This window comes from Hirundo rustica, chromosome 11 (assembly GCF_015227805.2).
Source record: "Hirundo rustica isolate bHirRus1 chromosome 11, bHirRus1.pri.v3, whole genome shotgun sequence".
Taxonomy (NCBI): Eukaryota; Metazoa; Chordata; class Aves; order Passeriformes; family Hirundinidae; genus Hirundo; species Hirundo rustica.
The window spans coordinates 7,278,823-7,298,204 of record NC_053460.1 but is presented as its reverse complement, the minus strand read 5'-3'; the positions used below and the strand labels follow the sequence as shown (position 1 = coordinate 7,298,204).

General features: G+C 57.2%; 1 protein-coding gene across 3 annotated transcripts; it reads left to right on the top strand.

Annotated features, from left to right (window-relative positions):
* Positions 1-74: 74 nt before the first annotated feature.
* On the top strand, positions 75-15,404 carry SLC9A5 (solute carrier family 9 member A5). Of its 3 annotated transcripts, none has more exons than XM_040075589.2 (16): positions 75-185; positions 6,567-6,869; positions 7,523-7,686; positions 7,973-8,051; positions 8,744-8,921; positions 9,050-9,270; positions 9,455-9,657; positions 10,165-10,254; positions 10,385-10,455; positions 11,118-11,247; positions 11,381-11,469; positions 11,620-11,746; positions 11,876-12,046; positions 12,600-12,669; positions 12,808-12,939; positions 13,316-15,404. In XM_040075589.2, exons 2-16 carry the CDS (start codon positions 6,695-6,697, stop codon positions 13,780-13,782), a joined length of 2,367 nt encoding a protein of 788 aa, XP_039931523.2. In that variant the 5' UTR covers positions 75-185; positions 6,567-6,694; the 3' UTR covers positions 13,783-15,404. The 3 variants fall into 3 exon arrangements, with proteins under 3 accessions (XP_039931523.2, XP_039931522.1, XP_039931524.1); XM_040075588.1 differs by lacking the exon at positions 75-185 and adding an exon at positions 1,513-1,646; XM_040075590.2 differs by lacking the exon at positions 75-185 and adding an exon at positions 1,513-1,646 and having other exon boundaries at positions 13,252-13,538.
* Positions 15,405-19,382: the final 3,978 nt, after the last annotated feature.

The following is a 19,382-nucleotide window of genomic DNA, read 5'->3' as shown; positions in this document are numbered from 1 at the left end:
GACGCTCCGGGCCTCGGAGGGATGCTCCGGGTTCTGGGTGGCTCCGTCTGGGTGCTCCGGTATGGAGGATCTCCAGATCTCCGATTGTTCTGGCATCAAGGGTGCTCCAGGATCTGTGGGGCATCGCTGGGATGTTTCGGGGTTCTCCAGGCCCCACGAGGTTCCAGGCTGCTTCGGGGGACCAGGTGGGTCTGCTCGCCCCAGGTGAACTGGAGCACGGATGGGCAGCTGGGCTCGACCTCCCCATCCTGGGGCGGGGGAAGCAGCACAGGGTGAACCTCCTGGATCCAGGGGTGTTGTGGTGCTACCCTGGAAGCGGGGCACGCTGAGCTCAAACTGCAAAGCAAAGCTTGTGTAAAACCCGTGCCGCTTTCTTTTTGACGGATTACCTGGACAACGACAATGATTAGATGCGATGGAGTGGTGGGCAGGGAGCTTTCCCCTTGCTCCTGTCTCCAGCTTGCATTCCACAGCCATCGGCTTCTGCTGGCAAACATTAGTAGCGCATTTGTACCCAGGCAGAGCGATGGGAAAAGGTGATTCCACCGAGGCTCCCAGGGAAGTGTCCTGTGGCCAATTCCTACCGGGCCAGTGGGCTCAGCCTGGCACTCAGCATCTGGGAGTGCCCATGCCATAGGCACTGCCAGACAGAGGTCCTGCTCTGGCTCAGGCGTCCTGATGTCCTCCAGGGACATTTGGACACAGGTCAGAGCTGGCTTTCCATGGAGCGCTCTGCCAGAATCCCTTCTTGTCCCCTGCCCAGCATCCCATCTCCCCGGGCTGCTGGGGCATAGCTTGCTGCCCACCCAGGACATACGTAGTGCTGGATCTCATGGATTGGGAGCATGAGGGATGAGGTGTGGGAGATGAGGCACCTCCCAGGGCACGGGAGACGGCCTAATCACTAAACAGGAGATTTTAGGAGTATCGGAGGGGGGCTGAGGAGGTAAAGGGGAGACAGAAATTTTGGGGGCCCCCCATGGGTATTCCCAGGCTGGTGTTCAGGCAGCACCTGGGGCACGGGTGGATGGCTTCACCTGGGAGGGGGCTGGCTGGCAGGGGGATTGAATGTGGAAGAAGATTGGGAATTTGGTGGATGCGTGAGGACCAAGCCAGAGAAGGAAGACTCAGACAAAGCAGAGGCACGGGGGGAGGGCATGGGGGACTAGGGTGATGCGGGTGGCACCGGGACAGTCGCAGAGAGGACTGAGACGAGGACAGGGGACTGGCACGGGGCAGGGGGCTCCAGGAGATGAGCCGGGATGGAGGGCGGCCTGCAGGGGCCGAGCAGGGCGGTGCTGGGTCCCGGGGTGGGTGCTAAGGCCGGGGGCAGTAGCGGGGGTGCCGCGGGCCGGGGCGGGCCGGTGGCGGTCGGGGCGGGGAGCGGCGGGCGGGGCTGTGGCGTGGGGCTCGGGGGCCGTCCCGGCGCATCCCCACGTGCGCGTGACGCGGGCGGGGGCCGGGACCGGGACCGGGACGGCGGCGGAGCGGAGCGGAGCGGAGCGGCGGGGCCATGCAGCCCCCGGCGGCCTCCCCCGGCCCCGCCGCCCCGGAGGGGGCCGAGCTGCTGCGGTGGCAGTGGCGGGAGGTGCAGGCGCCCTGCCTGGTGGCCGCCTGGATCCTGGTAGCCAGCCTGGCCAAGATCGGTGAGTGTCCCCGTGTCCCCAGCCGCTCCGGTTCCCCGGGAGCAGCCGAGCCCACCCCCGGCAGGCAGGGGGGATGCGGCATCCCCGGCGGGCGCGGAGCCACCCGTGACGAGGGCTGTCACCGCACGCCGGAACGCGGGTCGTGGGGACAAATCCGGCTGGTCAGCGCTCTCAGCTGGCTTGCGGAGGTCGGGGACCACCCCACATCCTCCGTGCCCTGCCGTGGGATGATGTGCGGTGACGGGGTGAAGGTACCACCCGAAGGAAAATGTGGGGGGCCAAGCTGTTTTTTCCTGCGAGGGATGGATGGATAGATAGATGGAATAAGCGCGGAGGATGGATGGTGCATGAGAAGAGAAACCCCGAAGGATGTCCCGTGTTCTCAAAGGCTAGAACTGCACCTGCCGTTGTCTGGAAGCCATTGTTCCCCCAGAGCCCTGGGGAAAGGCTCGGTGGTGCCGGTGCCAGGCAGGGTGTGCTCCCGGCAGCCTGGGGATGGCAGGTGCCTGCAGCCTCCTCCGGTGGGTTGCTCCAGATTGGCTTGGCCTTGGACTCGTGCTCCCCAGCACAGGACCAGGCAGCCGGGGGAGGCTGTGCTGTGAGAGGCTGCGTGGGAAGGCACAGTGAGGATGTGTGCGAGCTGCGCAGGGCTGGGCTCCCCACCAGCATCCGGGGTGCTGGGGAGGAGATACCCCAAGCAGGGGTACCCAGAGGGCTGGTCCCTCACAGTGCCCCTGCCTTCTGTGCTGGCTCCAGAGGATGAATCATGACCTTGAGCCAGGTTGTCTCCTCAGGGACCCTGCTGTGGGCACAGCCCCTGCCGTGGGGTCACAGACACCCTCTTAGTTTCAAGCTGGATTAAGAAATGTGGGTTCAGAGTTAGGCAAGGTGATCTCAGATGAGCCAGGGACGTGCAGCAGCACTTGTTACACAGAGGACAGCTACAGCTATGACCACCAGCTGGCCTCTTCCTGACCCAGGCATCACTGTAGGTCTTCTGTTCCTCTTCTTCCTTGCCTTCTCGCAAGAGAGACCTAAAGCCTCGCGAGGAATGAATTAAAAGGTATCATGAGTGTAAAAATACAACACTCTGCTGTAGCTGTGCCACCTCCAGCTGCCGAGTGCGTCCCTCCTACCTGCAGAAGATCAGAGAGAGATTTCCCTTCCCTGGCTGTTATTTTCTTCTCTCCAACCTCTCCCCGGAGCTGCTCCCTGTGCAGGTTTCCATTGATGTGCTCCCCTCAGCCACCCTGGATTTTGTGTGGGTGGGTGCAGGGGGACCTGAACTGGGATCATTCCCAAACTCCCCAGATCCACCACATTCTTCCAGGCCTGTGGGTGATGGCCACTCTCCTCTGTCTGTGTGACACCACCCTGATGGTGATAGCTCCAAGCTGCCAGCAGTGTATCCGGTGGGTCCAATGGATGCTCGGGTCCAATGGAGCCAACAGCGACACTCAGACTTGGAGGCACGGCTGCAGGCTGCGCCCTGCCACGCGTGTCCCCAGAGGTGGCACGTGCGGTCCCCAGGGTGCACAGGAGTCCACAGAGGAGGTGAAGCAGGGGTGAAGGATTTTGGGGAGCGGAGAGGGCAGCGCCAGCTGTGGCAGCTGTGGGCGCCGGGCGTAGGCTGGCGCAGAGGATCCGCTGTGGCTGTGGCGCTGGGCTGCCAGCTCACAGCCCTGTGACTGCAGGGGAGGAAGCGGCCCCACGCCCGGGTGATGGGGAAATGACACTGTGGGCTCTGTTCTCAGCAGCAGTCACGATGCTGGGGTGACCCAAGCCAGCAAACACCCGGGGCAGGGAAAAACTGGCTTGGGTGTTGCCTTCCTGCACAGCGAGGCATCATCCGGGCTTTGCTGCCTTTTCCATCCGCAGTCAGAGCAGGGGATGTGGGGAATACAGAGGGGATGAGCATTGCCCCAAACATTCTCCTTACACATAGCTGCCCCACGGGCAGGAGTTTGCCAGCAGACAGGTGTTTTTCTTTGCGGCAGCGCTGCCATGGGTTGCAACCATCTCTCCTCGCACCATCATCTCTGTCCCCAGCTGCTCATGTCTTGGTTTAGGTGTTCTGCCATTTCCCAAGAGCAGGATTTGGCCCTGAGTTATCTCAGTCGCAAATCCTTTATTATGGATGCCTAAGTATGGATTGTATCTCTGAAGTTAATTCACATGTGGCTAAGTTACTGTTGCTGTGGGAACCTTTAGTGCTGAAATCCTTGACTAGTGTGTATAAAATTAGAGCTCGTTCTGTGTGTCCCCACTGGCTGCTCCCTGTGGCACAGGGGAGCTCATGTGCTGCCATTTCCTGGGGAGGGTGGCAGCTTTCGCCATCAGCCAGGAGATTTTTGGATAAGCGTGATCTTTCCCATTGATGCTTCTCCTTTATTTGACCAAGTTTCTGGCTCGGTGAAGACAATCACAGAGCCATAGAATGGTTTGGGTTGGAAGGGACTTTAGAGATTTTCTTTTTCCAACTACCCTGCCATGGGCAGAGACACCTTTCACTAGACCAGGTTGCTCAAAGCCCCATCCAACCTGGCCTTGAACACCATCCATCCATGAGAGATGACAGCCAGGACCTGTGTCCCCACAACATCCCTGCTCGCTCTCCTGGTCCCAGCCAGGACATAGCTCCACAGCATGGGGAATGCAGATGGGTTGCCGAAGCAGAGAGCAGGGATCTTGGCAGTGTTCCTGAGAATGCAGAAAGGGGCTGGACGCCTCGTTCCCTTCTTGAAAACTTCAGAGCTTTGTTCCCGTGGGTGGGAAGCGGCTTCACAGCCTGCTGCAGGCGCTGAGTGAGCACCATTCGTCCACCGGTGAAGGCAGCTTGTGTGGGGTGAACAGGGCTCTGCAGTGACTTGTGCGGTCATTTAGCAGGAATTTGGCCTGGATGAAGCCCAGCTGGCTCTTCCTCAGGCTGTGGGTCTGCTTGGAGGGCTGTAGTGTCCATATCACCACCGTCTCCAGGGCTGTATTGCAGCCACAGCAGTGAGCAGAGGTGGCTGGGGCTGAGGGGGAGTGCCCCAGGCTCTGTGACTGCGGTGTTCCATGGCAGAAGCTTGGCCTGGGTGCTCTTTCCTGTTGCGGTGCTTGATGATGGAGCTGCAGATCATGCTGCCCCTGTGCTCACTGCTCTGCCCATGGTGCTCCTGCTGTTTTATGGCAGGGAGCCAGTGCTGGGGCATGGATGGGGCTTACTGTGCCTAGCAGCAACCTCTTGAGGTCCTCAGCTAAAGGAAAAGTGGCCCTTAGCCTGCACATCGGGTGGTGGGCTCAAAGATGTTGTCTCTGGCTGTGAACCAGATCTTTGTCATTGAATTATCTCCTCTAATTCGGAGCTCAGCTGTGGTGAAGGCAAGAAAATTACCTAGGAGGTGCTGGGAAAGGAGAAAGGCAGAATATCAGGAGGCCACAACCTCAGTTCTCTGGCTGTCCACATCTCAGGGACACTGGGACCTGTCCCAGAAGGATAGAGCAGGACCAGGACAGGTTCAGAGGAAAATGACAAGGGCATAGAGACATGGAAACCTACTGATGGAGTACTGCCTGTTCCTGGGCTCCTCTCCAGGTCTGTGCCCCTGGAGACAGCACCCTGGGCTAGGCAGAGCTTATTGCCTGTCCACTGGGATTCCAAAGGAGGGAAGCAGCTGAGTGCCCCAGGGGTAGTGCATGGCCATTGCACAACTTTCCTTCTGGAGGGGTAGTTTGGCACAAGCAACGGGCACCCGCTAAAGGGCTTTAGGGACTGGGTTTGGGGGTTGGCAGCAGGGCTGGGCCTGCAGCCAAGTGATGGCTCAGAGCCTACCCTGATGTCCCTTGTACCTGCTGGGTGCACAAGGACAGAGGTGGCTCTCAAAGTGCCTGGAGGAACCCACTCTCCAGGATATTTCTTCATCTGATGGGCAAGTCACGCAACAGAGCTGAGCTGGATGTCATGAGTGATGGCAGAACTCAGTGATGGGGGGACCAAAATCACTGTGACCCTCAATAGCCTTTCCCCAAGCAATGCTCTTCTGGAGGGGCAGCAAAATTACAGCACCTCGTGCTAGCGAGGAGAAACCCCCAGGGATGGGGGGTTGCCTGCCTGGAAGCTGGACTGATTTGGGGTCACATAGAACACCCTGACGTGGGGGACAAGGGTGCCTGGTGCCTGGAGGGATGAATCCTCTGTGCTGGCTGGTGTGGCATCCTGCTGGCTTGTGCACGAGCACTGCCACATTACTGATGGATGAATACCAGGGCATCCTCTGCTTGCTTCAGAAAATACATCCTGTTCCACAGCAGCTTAAGATTTGGGCCAAACCTTGCATGGAATAAAATGATTATTCTAAGCGTCTCTAAATGTGCAGCTCCCGAGCGCCTGTGTTTTTGCATGCAGGTAGGTTAGCTGGTGCCGAGGGAGGCTGTGCTCGGGCACGGCTGCTGCTGCAGTGGTTTGCATGCTGCTCTGGCTGCTTGCTCAGACGGATGCAAACAAGGTCACCCCGTCACCGGGGCTGAGATCCTCGTCCCTGAGTGGGGTAACGTGTCCCGGTGTACCAGGATTTCTTCACTTGAACAGCAGCCAGCAGTGCTTGTGACACTGTGAACGTGCTCGCTGCCTGCTTTAAACCTTTAAGTGCAGACACCAGAAGCCGAGAAAAGTAAAATGCCTGGCTGATTGGCTTATTAGACAGTGGCTGAGAGGGAGAAGGTAATCCTAAAGAGTCGGGGACCTGAAATCCTGCCCTGGGAGGTAGCTGGAAGGTCTTTTGTGTGCAAATGTGGCCATGAAGCAGCCTTTCCATAGGTGCTCCCTTGTTCTCCTCCCATCCATCACGCATCACCCAACCCTTCTGCGAAGCCTGTGGATTTGGGATGCTCTGTCCATTGCCTGTTTGGCTGATGCTCTCATTCTTCTTTTTCTTCTAGTTTTCCACCTGTCAAGGAAGGTGACATCTGTCGTCCCGGAGAGCTGCCTTCTCATCCTGCTGGGGCTGGGCCTGGGGGGCATCGTGTTGGCCGTGGCAAAGAAAGCCGAGTACCAGCTGGAGCCCAACATGTTCTTCCTCTTCCTTCTGCCCCCCATCGTCCTAGACTCGGGCTACTTCATGCCCAGCCGGCTGTTCTTCGACAACATCGGTGCCATCCTCACCTACGCAGTGGTGGGCACGCTCTGGAACTCCTTTGCCACCGGCACCGCGCTCTGGGGACTGCACCGGGCCGGGCTCATGGGTGGGTGTGCAGGGCTGCCCAGCTTGGACCACCTCCCCAAAAAATAGGTTGGAGGTGCAACCAGTTTCATAGGCCACTGCCTCTCCCTGCTGTGGATTCCTAGGAATTACAGCACGAGCAGGGTCCTGACATGCTGGGAATGGTGCTCTGGCAGGACGGTCAAGCGTGCAGGACAGACGGGCCCTGCCTGGCACGGGGCTGACTCATGTCTTTGCTATTTTTGTCTGCCGACCTTGGCTAGCCTTGCTGGCTCGCTGCCGTGTTCCCTGTCCTTGGCTGGAGCCACTGGCCCTGGCTGGCCTGGACTGTGTTTTGAGATCTCCTGAGCCCTGAGGAGCCACTTGATGCCTGGACCTGAGGTGGGGCTGCTGAGCCACCTTTGGTGGTATCTGCTGGAGGAGCAGTGAAGGACCTGGGTGCCAGCAGGGACATCCCTCATGCTCCTCTCAGATTGCAGCAAGAGTGCACCGAATCCCACTTTTCCAGGGGCATCCCAGAGGTCTGGGAACACTTTTGGGCTCATCCCACTGTGCTCCAGCTGAGATGCTGCAGCCAAGTCACTGTGATCAGATGAGGGACAGGCTTGTTTCCGCCTGGTGAGAGGGGCTCTGGGGTGGCTGGTTTGCCTGACTTTGATCCTTCTGTCCTAACAGATCCAGGTGTCAAAGCTGGGCTGATGGACTTCCTGCTCTTTGGCAGCCTGATTTCAGCTGTGGACCCCGTGGCAGTCCTGGCTGTCTTCGAAGAGGTCCATGTTAATGAGACCCTCTTCATCATTGTGTTTGGCGAGTCTCTCCTGAATGATGCTGTCACCGTGGTGAGTTGCAGCGTGGGGGACTCTAATGTTGAGCCCAACACGGTCCAAGGTGCTGGAATTCCCCAGGATGGGCAGAGGATGCATGTGACATCTCCGAGCTGGGGGCAGACCCATGCCATGCTCTCCTGGCCTTTTCTCTCTCCTGGCCCTGGGAGAATTTGCCTGCTGAAACGAGCTGTTACCTGACAGGTTTGGGGTGGAAAATGCCTCTTCCACAGGACCCTTCCTGCCCCTCTCAAGGCAGGGAAATGCCCTGTGTTTCTCAAGGGATTTGCCTTGCCTGCAGGTGCTGTACAAGGTCTTCAACTCTTTTGTGGAGCTGGGCCCAGCACACATCCACGCCACAGACTACTTGAAGGGGGTAGGTGAGTAATTGCCACACCAGCCCCTCCACCTCTTCCTCTGTTGTCAAAGCAGGACAAGCACAGGAGCCACTGTCCTGTGGGGTGGCACTGAGCACCACAGCTCTGTCATCTCCATGCGTCACATGCTGGCCATCAACACAGAACTGCGGAATTGTTTGGGCTGGAAAGGACTTTAAAGACCATTTTGTTCCATCCCCCTTTCCATGAGCAGGGACACCTTCCTCTAGACCAAGTTGCTCAGAGCCCCACCCCACCTGGCCTTGAACATGTCCCAGGATGGGACAGCCAATCTGTGCCAGGGCCTCACCACCTTCACAGGGAAGAATTTCTTCCTAATACCCAATCTAACCCTGCCCTCTGTCAGTTTGAAGCCATTCCCCCTTGTCCTGTCACTCCATGTCCATGTCAAAAGTCCCTCTCCAGCTCTTTTGGAGTATCCTTTCGATACTGGAAGAGCTTCTGAGGTCTCCCCAGAGTCTCCTCCAGGCTGAACAACCCCAACTCTGTCAGCCTGTCCCAACAGCAGAGGTGCTCCAGGGGATGCTTTGGGATCATCCAAAGCTTTGTGTTCCATGGGACGCTTTGGAGGAGACCTGGGTGGGAGCACGATGCTTGGCCCGCCCAGCGTGGCACGGCTGTGGGGCACGGGGCCCATTTGCTTACGGTTCAAGTGAGACTTCTCCTCCCACCAGCCTCCTTCTTCCTGGTGAGCCTGGGGGGCACAGCCGTGGGGCTGCTCTTCGCCTTCCTGCTGGCCCTGATCACGCGTTTCACCAAGCGCGTGCGCATCATCGAGCCACTCTTCGTCTTCCTCCTGGCCTACGTCGCGTACCTCGCCGCCGAGATGGTCTCGCTCTCCGCCATCCTGGCGTGAGTACTGGCGTGTGCCCGGGGGAAACCAGCAGATGGGGGTTGCGGTGTGAGCAGCAAGAGGCAGTGAGTAGTCCCACTGCTCATCCCGCTGTAGGGCCATGCCAGCTCCTTCTGCCCCTCTGCAGAGTCACCTTCTGTGGGATCTGCTGCAAGAAGTACGTGGAAGCCAACATCTCCCAGAAATCCCGCACCACAGTCAAGTACACCATGAAGACACTGGCCAGCAGCTCAGAGACCATCATCTTCATGTTTCTGGGCATCTCGGCTGTGGACACTTCCAAGTGGACATGGGACACAGCACTGGTGCTGGGCACCCTGTTCTTTATCCTGCTCTTCAGAGCTGTGGGTCAGTCTGTCCTGCTGTGTATGCGGCCGGTAGCATGCAGCCCTTTTCCTGCCAAAAAGGGATATTGCTCAGGAAAGGCTGGGGTGCAAGGCTAGCCATGGATCCTGGCTGGGATTTTGTGCTGTCTCCTGGAGCAGGCAGGGTTCTCCCAGCATTCCAGGCTCTCTTTCTCCTTCTTCCCCAGGTGTTGTTCTCCAGACCTACGTACTCAACCGCTTCCGCCTCATCCCCCTGGACAGGATTGACCAGGTGGTCATGTCATATGGTGGCCTCCGTGGGGCCGTGGCCTTCGCCCTGGTCATCCTGCTGGACAGGGAGAAGGTGAAAGCCAAGGACTACTTTGTGGCAACGACCATCGTGGTGGTGTTCTTCACTGTCATTGTGCAGGTGAGGATGGGCACCGTGCCCTCCTCCAGCGCTGCTTTCTTGCCCCAGAACTGGCCTGGGGACGTGTGCTTTGGGAAAGTATCTTTTTTCAAGTGACCTTTGGTCCTCGGTGCTTTCTGGCAGCCCATCCATCAGCAGGACTGTTGCGATGGCGGGGCCATGGCCCACGTTCTTTTCCCACTGGCATTGTGTTCTGGGACTGGCTCCAGGAGCTCCAGGAGCACACACCTGTCCAGGCTGCTCTCTTTACAACACTGCTGATGGGCTCCAGCTCTGGTGTTCAGTGCCCATCACTGGGAGCACCTTCAGCACGGGGAGGATGAATATGAGTCTAGGGGAAGGATGGTTGGGGTTGTACGCCATGGCACAGGGGTCGGGTTGGTAGGGGCATGCGTGGCTGGCACAGCCACTGTCCCCAGTCACTTCGTGCTGCTTCTGCTCCCCGTGCCCCAGCCATGCACCCTCTTGCCCTCCCAGTCTTTCCCTTGCCTTCTCCTGCCATTCTAGGGCCTCACCATCAAACCCCTGGTGACGTGGCTGAAGGTGAAGCGCAGTGACCACCACAAACCCACGCTGAACGAGGAGCTGCATGAGCACGTAGGTGACAGTGCCAGAGGCTGCCCCGCTCCCCTCACGTGTGGGGCTGGACGAGGGCCGTGTATGACCTTGGCATCCCCAGGGCACCCACAGCCTTGCCACCACTCATCCTCTTCCCCTCACCCCCAAGGCCTTTGACCACATCCTGGCAGCAGTGGAGGACATCGTGGGGCACCATGGCTACCACTATTGGCGGGACAAGTGAGTGTCTTAGGATCCTCTGCTGACTGTTAGTGAACGGGAGCCACGTGCCAGCCACAGGGACATCGTGGGGTTCTCACAAGAGGACACCCCTGCTGTGGGCAGGACTGCAGGACCAGGAAGCTTGTATGTCTGTCCATCAGTCTGGATAGGTACCATCTGGCTGTTGTTGTGCAAACCAAGATCACAAAATTGTCCCAGAGAGAGGTCAGGCAGGTGTGGAGCTGGCATTGCTCGCCAAGGTCAGAACTCGGGGTGTCCGTGTTGGTGACAGTGGCCCTCTGCCTCCTCATGGATGGAACTGTGCTGGGCACTGAGGAGGGAACAGCCCTGTTCCTGCCTGGGCAGTGTTTATCTGCAGCACAGGGACAGGAAAAGGATGCAAAAAGCCTGTTTCCTGCAGGGGAAGTGCTCCAGCAGGGTGGCCCCTACTCCCACTGCCTCTCACAGACCCGATGGTGTCAGGCTTCCCCTTGGGCAGGCTGGAGGGGGGTCACCATGTCCCCTCCTCTCCTGCTCTCTCTGGCAGTGTGTCCCTGTGCACAGCCAGGTCCTGCGTGCCCAGCCTCCCTCTGCCATACTTGGGACACTCAGCCTTGTGTGGGTAGGTATCCCTGGTACCCCATGGGAGCTAAACTGCCTGTGTCCTCATCTCATGGCAGGTGGGAGCAGTTTGACAAGAAATACCTGAGCCAGCTCCTGATGCGGAAATCTGCCTACAGGCTGAGGGATGAGATCTGGGATGTTTACTACAAGCTGAACATCCGTGATGCCATCAGCTTTGTCGATCAGGTGCAGGCAGTAGTGGTGGCCCTGGCAGGAGTGGTCCCCTCGTGTATGGCCACATGTGCCAGGCAGTGGGGACCTGCCCATCCCAGCTGGGTCCTTGCTGCCCTGACGCCAGCCTTGTCCTCCCACCTCCCAGGGTGGCCACGTGCTCTCGGCCGCCAAGCTGGCGCTGCCCTCCATGCCCAGCCGCACGTCCATGTCAGAGTCATCCGTCACAAACCTCCTGTGAGTACAACCATCCCTCCGAGCTCCCGGACAGACCTCGTTGGACCTCACAGCTGCCCTCTTCCCTGGGGGCGGGCGGCACCGGGGCTGGCAGGGGGCTGGCACGCCGTGGGCACGGAGCCCAGCACGTCCATCTCCGTCTCCCCGCAGGAGGGAGAGCGGGAGCGGCGCGTGCCTGGACCTGCAGGTGATCGACACGGTGCGGAGCCGTCGCGACAAGGAGGATGCTGCCATGCACCACGTGCTGCGAGGGAGCCTCTACAAGCCCCGCCGGCGGGTGAGCACTCCCGGGCCACGGCGTGCGGCTGACCCCGAGGGGAGCAGCACCCGCAAGAGGAGCAGGGGTGGACGATGCTGTGTGGGGCCAGCTGCTCACCCTGTGTCTCTTTGCCTCTCCCTCGGCCAGTACAAGGCCAGCTACAGCCGTCACTTCATCTCTCCAGATAAACAAGAGCGCCAAGATAAAGAAATCTTCCGGCAGAACATGAAGAGGCGCCTGGAGACCTTCAAGTCCACAAAGCACAATGTCTGTTCCTCCAAGAGCAAGGCCAGGCTGAAGGAAAAAGGCAGGAAAAAGGCAAGTCCTCCCCAAGCTCCTGTTCTTTTCCTAGCTCTGGGATTTGGCCACCCCAGGATGAAGTAAGAGGTCCTTTTGGGACGTAGGTAAGGTGCTACAGGGCATCAGCAGCTCCAGAGCCAGAGGGGACAGCAGCTCATCTCTTCTCAGTCTTGTTAATGCTGCATGTGAGCATGCAGGTGTTGTGTGTCCATGTGTCCCCAGCATGCCATCAGTGCTGTGGGGTGGCTTTTCTCTGAGCAAAGCCCTGGAGGAGCCCCAGGCTCATTTTGCAAGAGCACTGAGCATAAAGCAGCCTCAATGCTGGAGCAGATCCAGGCTCAGAAACATGTCACTGCACCTCAAATTGAGCTTTGGGTATCTTCTTTGGTTTGGAGGCTTTTGCAGCTATTGCTGAGCAGTTCATTGTGGGGCCATGAAAATGCAAAACCTAAGGACTAGAAACCATCTGCCATATGGGAATCTGCATGCCCAATGTCGGCTGGCTCCCAGGAGCACCGATTGAGTTTAGAGCTGTGCACAGGGCAGGTCCCAGCCAGTTCTTCTTTCACAGAAGAACATCTCTCTGACCAAAGAGGCACCCAACGGGAAGACGCACAGAAACGTCCCCTGGCAGGATGCAGGTAAGGCCAGTGGCAGGTGAGGATGGCAGCTCCTGGCAAGGGGACCTGGTGGCGTGGGATGGGAGCACCTGCTGTGCCTGCCCACTGCCAGCTTGGTGGGATGACAGCACCAGACCAACCCCCTCCATCTGCCTGCAGCTCCTGTCCTGGTGATGGTCAGCTCAGAGGAGGAGGAGAGCGATAGCTCAGAGACGGAGAAAGAGGACGATGAGGGGATTGTGTTCGTTGCTCGAGCCACTGATGAGGTTCTGCAGGGAAAAACAGCTCCTGGTAGGCACCTATGCTCCATGCTGGGGCAGCAGCCATTGGGTAGCTTGTTCTTCCTCTGCCTGTGGAGCAAAGCTACTTTGGCCTGGGCAAAACCAAAGCCAACAGAGCATGAATGGGAGAATCACTGTTCTCTGGAGGCATGGCAGAGCCTCCCTGTATCCTGCATCCCCGGGCCAGCACATGGTGTGATTCTTGGGGTTGTCCTGCATAGAGCAAAGAGTTGGACTCCATAATCCTTGTGGATCCCTTCCAACTCAGGATATTCTAGGATTCTATGCCATTTGGTAGTGGTTGGTTCTGCAATGTTTGCAGGGTCCAAGGACAGACTGAGAGCTGTGCAAGCTCCCTCTCACTGTCCCTCCATCTGCATCTCCAGGCAGCCTGGATGTCTGCCCCAGCCCCTGCATCATCCCTCCATCGCCAACCTTGGCAGAGAAGGAGCTGCCATGGAAAGGAGACCAGGCTGATCTGGCTGTTTATGTCTCCTCGGAGACCACCAAAATTGTGCCAGTGGATATGCAGAAGGCGTGGAACCAAAGCATCTCCTCCCTAGAGAGCATCGCTTCCCCCCCAGGCATCGAGAGTGGACCTCAGCACAGGAGATTTGCCTGCCCTGTGCTGGAGGAGCAACCCCAGTCTGCAAGCCAGGCGATGCCAGAGCAGAGCTCCTGCTTCCAGTTCCCCAGCCACATCTCCAAGAGCGGCCGGTCACAGAGTGACAGCAGCCCGGACGGTCCTGAGCAGCAGGAGCTGCAGCCTCTGATGGCCACGGAGGAGCAGGGCAGGATGCCACCCACTTCAGAGGCCAGGTGGCTGATGTTCAACAGAGCAAGCCACCTCTGAGGCACCCTGTGGACTGGGAAGGGGCTGAGAGCTGCAGACAGGCTATGACCTGCCGACTGCTGTCTTGCATTGCAAAGCTTGTGTTTGTCTCCATAAACTCCAGGAGTGGCAGGAGAAGCCAGTACTCCTCCTGGAGCTGCATTCCAGGGTGTGCTTTGCCCGTGAACCTACTGATGGAAACCTGGTCAATAATTGGTCTTTGTGCTTTGATAGCAGGTACCAGCCCCTGTCTACCCAGGGAGACACAGATCCCAAAGCTCATTCTTCCTCTCTGGTCCCTACACATTTCTGCAGCTGAGAGGTTGGGATCCCAAACAGACTTGATCCTGTCGTGGCTGTGCTGCCCTGAGGTGGTGGTTGCTGGCAAATGGGCTGTGGCTGCTCACAGGTGTAAGAGCATGAGCTGATCTCCAGCCTGGCTGTGAGTAGGAGAGCTCTGGGAATAAGTCTGAGAGCAGTGCTGGTGCACAAGAGCCCACCCACACCCAGTGACTGAGCCATTGACTTCAAGGTGGCCACAGTGCTGGTTCCTCACAGCATGCCTGGAGCTCAGCCAGGAGCTCAGAGATGGGCTCCTTGCCACAACAGCGCTGTGTTCCCTGGGTTATGGAGGCACCACAGAGGCAAGGCCATGACTTTCTCAGGACTGGGAGCAGCGCTCCCGGGGTTTGGCTCCACCAGGAGCTGGACTAGTGAACGTACGCACAGGGACTCCTCTAACAGCCAACCTGCTGTGCCAGCCTCACGCCTGTCGCCTGGATGTGCTCCCAGCAGCTGCAGTGTTCAGCTTTCTGCCTTTTCTGGGAGGCAGCTGCCCTGCACAGCATCCTTGTTGTTCGTTCTGTCCACGGCCCAGTCCCTCCAATTGCCTGGGGTGCATCAGCTGGGAGGACTGGTCATGGTGCAAGGAGTGGAGCGAGCAGCAGGTATGAATGTACATCAGGAACAGGGGTGATGGGTGTGAGCTGCGTGCATCTTCAGAGGTCTGTCCCCAACACCTGCACCCCAGCCACCCCGATCCCTCCTCAGAGGGTGGTGGGAGCTGGTGGCCCACATGATGACTTATTTCTGGTGTGACCCCAAGGGCCAAGAATTGCTCCCCAAGAACTGCTTGGCATACAAAAGAGCACAATGGCTGGGCACTGGCAGAGCAGGAGGGTTGGGGGTTGCTCCTCTTTGGGAAAAATGGGGACTTGGACTGTTAATACTCCAAAGCAGATAAAAGCCTGCCTTTTCCAGCTCTATGGGTGTGCTGAGACGAGGTGACAAGGGGACAATTGGATGCACTGGGTGGGTGAGCCCAATGTGGAGCAGGTGGGCTGGTGGGACCCCCAGCCCTGTCAGCAGGGCTCAGCAGAGGCCCTTCAGCTCTGTACCTGTTCCACCAGATGAGCATGAGGTTTTTAAAAGGTTTTTATATAGTTTTGCATTTCTGGTATGACTTATTCTAGTTTTGATTTCTGATATAGAGCCATACTAAATCTCTAGTTGGGTCAGTGTTTTCTGTAGCCATGGGCACCACAAATGACTCAAGACTTAATATATTATTTGCAAGGATATTGTTATAATGTGAAAATATATGCAGAGTATTTTGTAATGTCCAATAAACTGGAGTTGGAGCAGATGTCGTGGTCTGGTCTGTCTGGGAACCTCTGCCCATCCTGGTTCAGTTCTCCTTTGCAAGCACCATGTCCCTGTGCCTCTCCGTTCTCTTCCCTGGGCCCCAACCCCCCTCTCTTGATGTTCCTAACTGGATTTCCTGGTTTCCATAAAGTTTGTGGAAAATGTGAAATTCTTTCCAAAGACATGCTTGCCTGCAGCCATCGTTAGGCAGTGCAGAGGGAGCAGCCAGCGAGAGGCCGGGCCCTTCTGCCCAGAGCTGTGGCTGCACAGCCACCAGCGTGCTGGGAGCCCACGTCTTCCCGTGTCTTCCCTCCTTGCCAAAAATGTTTTAAAAGGGTCTGTTTCAGGGTATTCTGGGTCACAGGAGTCTCCTTGCATCAGTGTGTGCTGGTTTTACTCTTCCTCTGGTCTCTGCTTTTCCTGAAGGAACGTAAATGTGTTTTACCTGATTCACAAGGTAGATGTTTGGCTTGTGTTGAATCTGGCATCCACCATCAACCCCTGGTTCTTTTTGGCAGGGTCAAATGTAGCTTTTTGCCCTGTTAGCTTTGCACTGGTGGAAGCTCTTGCTCTTTGTGACATTCCCCATCTGCCTTGCATCCCACCGACAATGCTGCTGGCTGAGCTGCGCTCTGTGTGCTGCGCCTCAGTGCCAGCAAAGCCTGCAGCCACAATTGCCTTGGCAGTGCACCAGGCTGTGCGAGCCAGGTTGTTTCCTGGAAGAGGTGGGTCTGTGGCCTTCAGGTCCCCAGAAGAGAGAAAGCAGACATCTCAGCTTCAGGGAATGCTGGTGTCTCATCCAGGTATCTGAGCCTAGCAGCTAATGTGTGTGCAGGCTCTCCATGCCACCAGCCACCAGCTGAGAGCCCTTTTGTCTCACCCTCAACCCCAGCCTTGTTGTGAGCAGGGGTGGTGGCTCCTTGCCAGTTTTTCTTCTTGTACTTCACACTCTGTATTTCACCTTAGAGTGTCCTGCCTGCACAGGGCTGCTCTGATCCACCCAGCATAGCAGGGAGTCATCTCTTTCAGCCTAAAAATACTAAAGTGCTTCAGTGGAAAAACACAAGGAGTGGGCCAAACCACAAATGCATGTGTCCAAACTTCTTCTCCAGGAAAGAGTAACGCACAACCACAGGGGCTGCCTGTCGGATTCTAACCCAGAACATAAAACCCTCCGACTGTGACTGTAAGCATCCCCATCCCACAGCAGGCTATCACAGACCTGTCATTTTGCACCCAGGCTTCTGTTTAGAGCCTGCCATTAAACTTGCACATTTTTTTCCACAGGCATTTGCTTTCTCGGATACTCAGCTCCTCCAGTTCCTCTGTGGTACCAAAACTTGTGAAGTCAGCAGGGGATGTAAAGCAGCTCTGGCATCAGCTGTGTGGAAGAGCTGTGGGCAGCGGATTGGTGCTGGCCATCTTACAAGTGAGTCTTAAAACCACCACATCACTTTTGCACAACACACATTGGAGCATCAGGTAAATTTCAGACTGGAAGGGGCTTGGGAATCCCGTGGTCCAAGCCCAGCTCCATGCAGGCTGGTAGCAAAGCTAGACCAGGTAGCTCAGAATCCTGTCCCACTGGATTTGGAACGTCCCTGAGGATGGAGGTGTCAACTGTGCCTGTCCCAAAACCACACCACAGCTACACCAGTCTTGCACTGAATTAATTTCTCCTCATGCTCAGTAAATATTTCCTCTGGGGCAGGTTGTACCTGTTACCTCTTGTTCTTCCAAGTGCTTCCCTGGGAATAGCTGGGCTGTGGTTTCTGTGTGCCACCTTGTTGGCAGCTCCCCTCTGCCTTATCTTCTTAAAGCTGATTCTCTCTGACATATATATGTGTATATATATACATATGTATATATGTGTGTGTATATATATGTATATATACGTTGGGGAAGTCCCAGATTGGAACTAGCACCCAGTTATGTCTCACAGGTACCAAGTCCAAGAAATAGTAATTTTCTTGAACCTGCCAGCTTTATATTCTCTACTGCATCAAGGGTGCTGTTGACTCACAAGTGCAGTTGCTGATCCTGCTGTTTCTGGAGCACTTCTGATACCCTCTTGGGAGGTTTTCACTCTGCTCTATACAGGCAGAAGCAGTGGGAAGAGAGTGAATTGGAGGCAGATCCTCACCTCTTGCTCACACAAAGCATGGCAGAGGCTTTGGCCATGCTCATATTTTCATGGAGAACAGCAGGAAGGCAAATGCAGAAGAATTCAGAAGAGGTGTTCAGTCTGATTCTATCTGGTACAAATATTTTGGAGACACATCAGTCTGTTCCTCGCTCCTGCTTCCTCATGTCCGTCTGTCCAGGCATCCATCTTACCTATGATCAGACTGAACACCTCCCCTAAATTCTGCATTTACCTTCCCGCTCTTCGCACCTCAAGCAGCCATCCCTACTCCCTGCTTTCACTGGAAGCCTCCTCTACCCGTTGGGGAAGGGAACAATTCGTTTTCCCTCTGGCATTACCTCCGGAGGGGGATGCCAGCCCTGACCCTGGTCTGCTCCGCTGTGCTGGGGCTGGTGAAGCCCTGCAGAAGTTGTTCGGCTGACGGGAAGCGGGCCAGGGCTGGTGAAGCCGTGCAGAAGTCGCTCAGCGGACGGGATGTGAGCTGGGGCTGGTGAAGCCGTGCAGAAGTTGTTCGGCTGACGGGATGCGGGCCGGGGCTTTACCGCGCGTGGTGACGGAGCCGGGATCAGTCGGCAGCCGGGGCGGATAATGAGGAACAGATTGGCGCTGGGCAGTGGTTCCCATGCTGCGTTCCAAGGCAGAGCGGCCAGGATGGGAGAGCCTTTGTGCTCCGCGCTGCGCCCCTCCGGCTGGTGTGGAGCCAGCCCCTCGGCTCCCCGCGCTGTCCCCGCCGGCTGCCGGCAGTGAGCGGCCCCGGGCTCCCGGCAGGGCTGGGACCGTCCCCAGCGGCTGTGCCACCCGTCGGGCCGCAGGGTGTCTTTCCCCACAGCCTGGCTGTGCGAGGGAACAGGCTGCAGCGCGGACTGGCTGAGCACAGACGAGACCAGAGGGATCTTTAGGTCAGCAGGAGCTGGGTGGGGTAATCCACACCTTCCTTCGTGGCTCAGACTTCCTTGCTTTTCCCTGGAGGAGCAAACAAATCTGTAGGAATCCCTGAGGACTGCATGATGAAGTAGCTGCTCCTGGGGATTTCTGCAGAGCAGCCAGAGTGGAAGCCAGCATGGTGGGGGCGTTGATTTTATGAGTGCCCCATATCCAAGAGTTGTGATCTTCCCTGCAGCCAAACATAGCTGTTCCTGGAAGCCTCTTGGAAGGCAAGGATCCGTGAAGAAGCCACCTGGGCTCCTCTCGCCTCATCTGCTCCCGGCATCTGTGGCCACACATCCAGTCTGTCCTAAAGGTAAATGAATCGCGTTGGGTTAGTTGGAGAGGGGGGAAGGGTGTTGAGGCTCTTTGGGGAGATGACCACCAGCCCAGCTGGTCTGGTCTACATCATGCCGGTGTGTGGTTCCCTGGCAGTTTTGCGTCTCTGAGGCTTTCACAGGCAGCGGGATGAGCTGTGGGCTCAGAGGTGCCCTGGAGCCCTCCTGTAGGCATGGATGGTCCTGGGACCATGTGAGGATCACTTGTGCAGGAGTCACCCCCTCCAGATTTCTCCTGGACATTTGGATCCTGCCTGCTCTCTCAGAAATCCCAGCCTCCCAAGGGCCAGGATATTCTCTTTACCACAAATGTGCATGTAGATACAATTATTTGTCAGCAGACATCACTACCCTCTTCTGCTTACGGAGAAAGCTAACAAAAGCTTCAGAAAGGTACCCCAAAAAGACAGAGAAATAAAAAAGAAGCAACTGTGAAGGCTAGTAAGTTTTCCCACGTTGTGGTGTGGGGCTGGCCGGTGGGATCCGGCCGGTGAAGGAGCGCCAGCCACATGTGCTGGGATGGAAGGGCTGTGGAGCAAGCAGGTGGGACAAGTTGCTGCCAGGGCATT

Excerpts from the sequence above, each read along its gene's own strand:
- SLC9A5 (XM_040075588.1), top strand. The coding sequence starts at position 1,514 with ATGCAGCCCCCGGCGGCCTCCCCCGGCCCCGCCGCCCCGGAGGGGGCC. Across the intron at positions 11,470-11,619 it reads TCATCCGTCACAAACCTCCT|GAGGGAGAGCGGGAGCGGCG; the intron begins GTGAGTACAACC and ends GTCTCCCCGCAG. Across the intron at positions 12,047-12,599 it reads AGGAAAAAGGCAGGAAAAAG|AAGAACATCTCTCTGACCAA; the intron begins GCAAGTCCTCCC and ends CTTCTTTCACAG.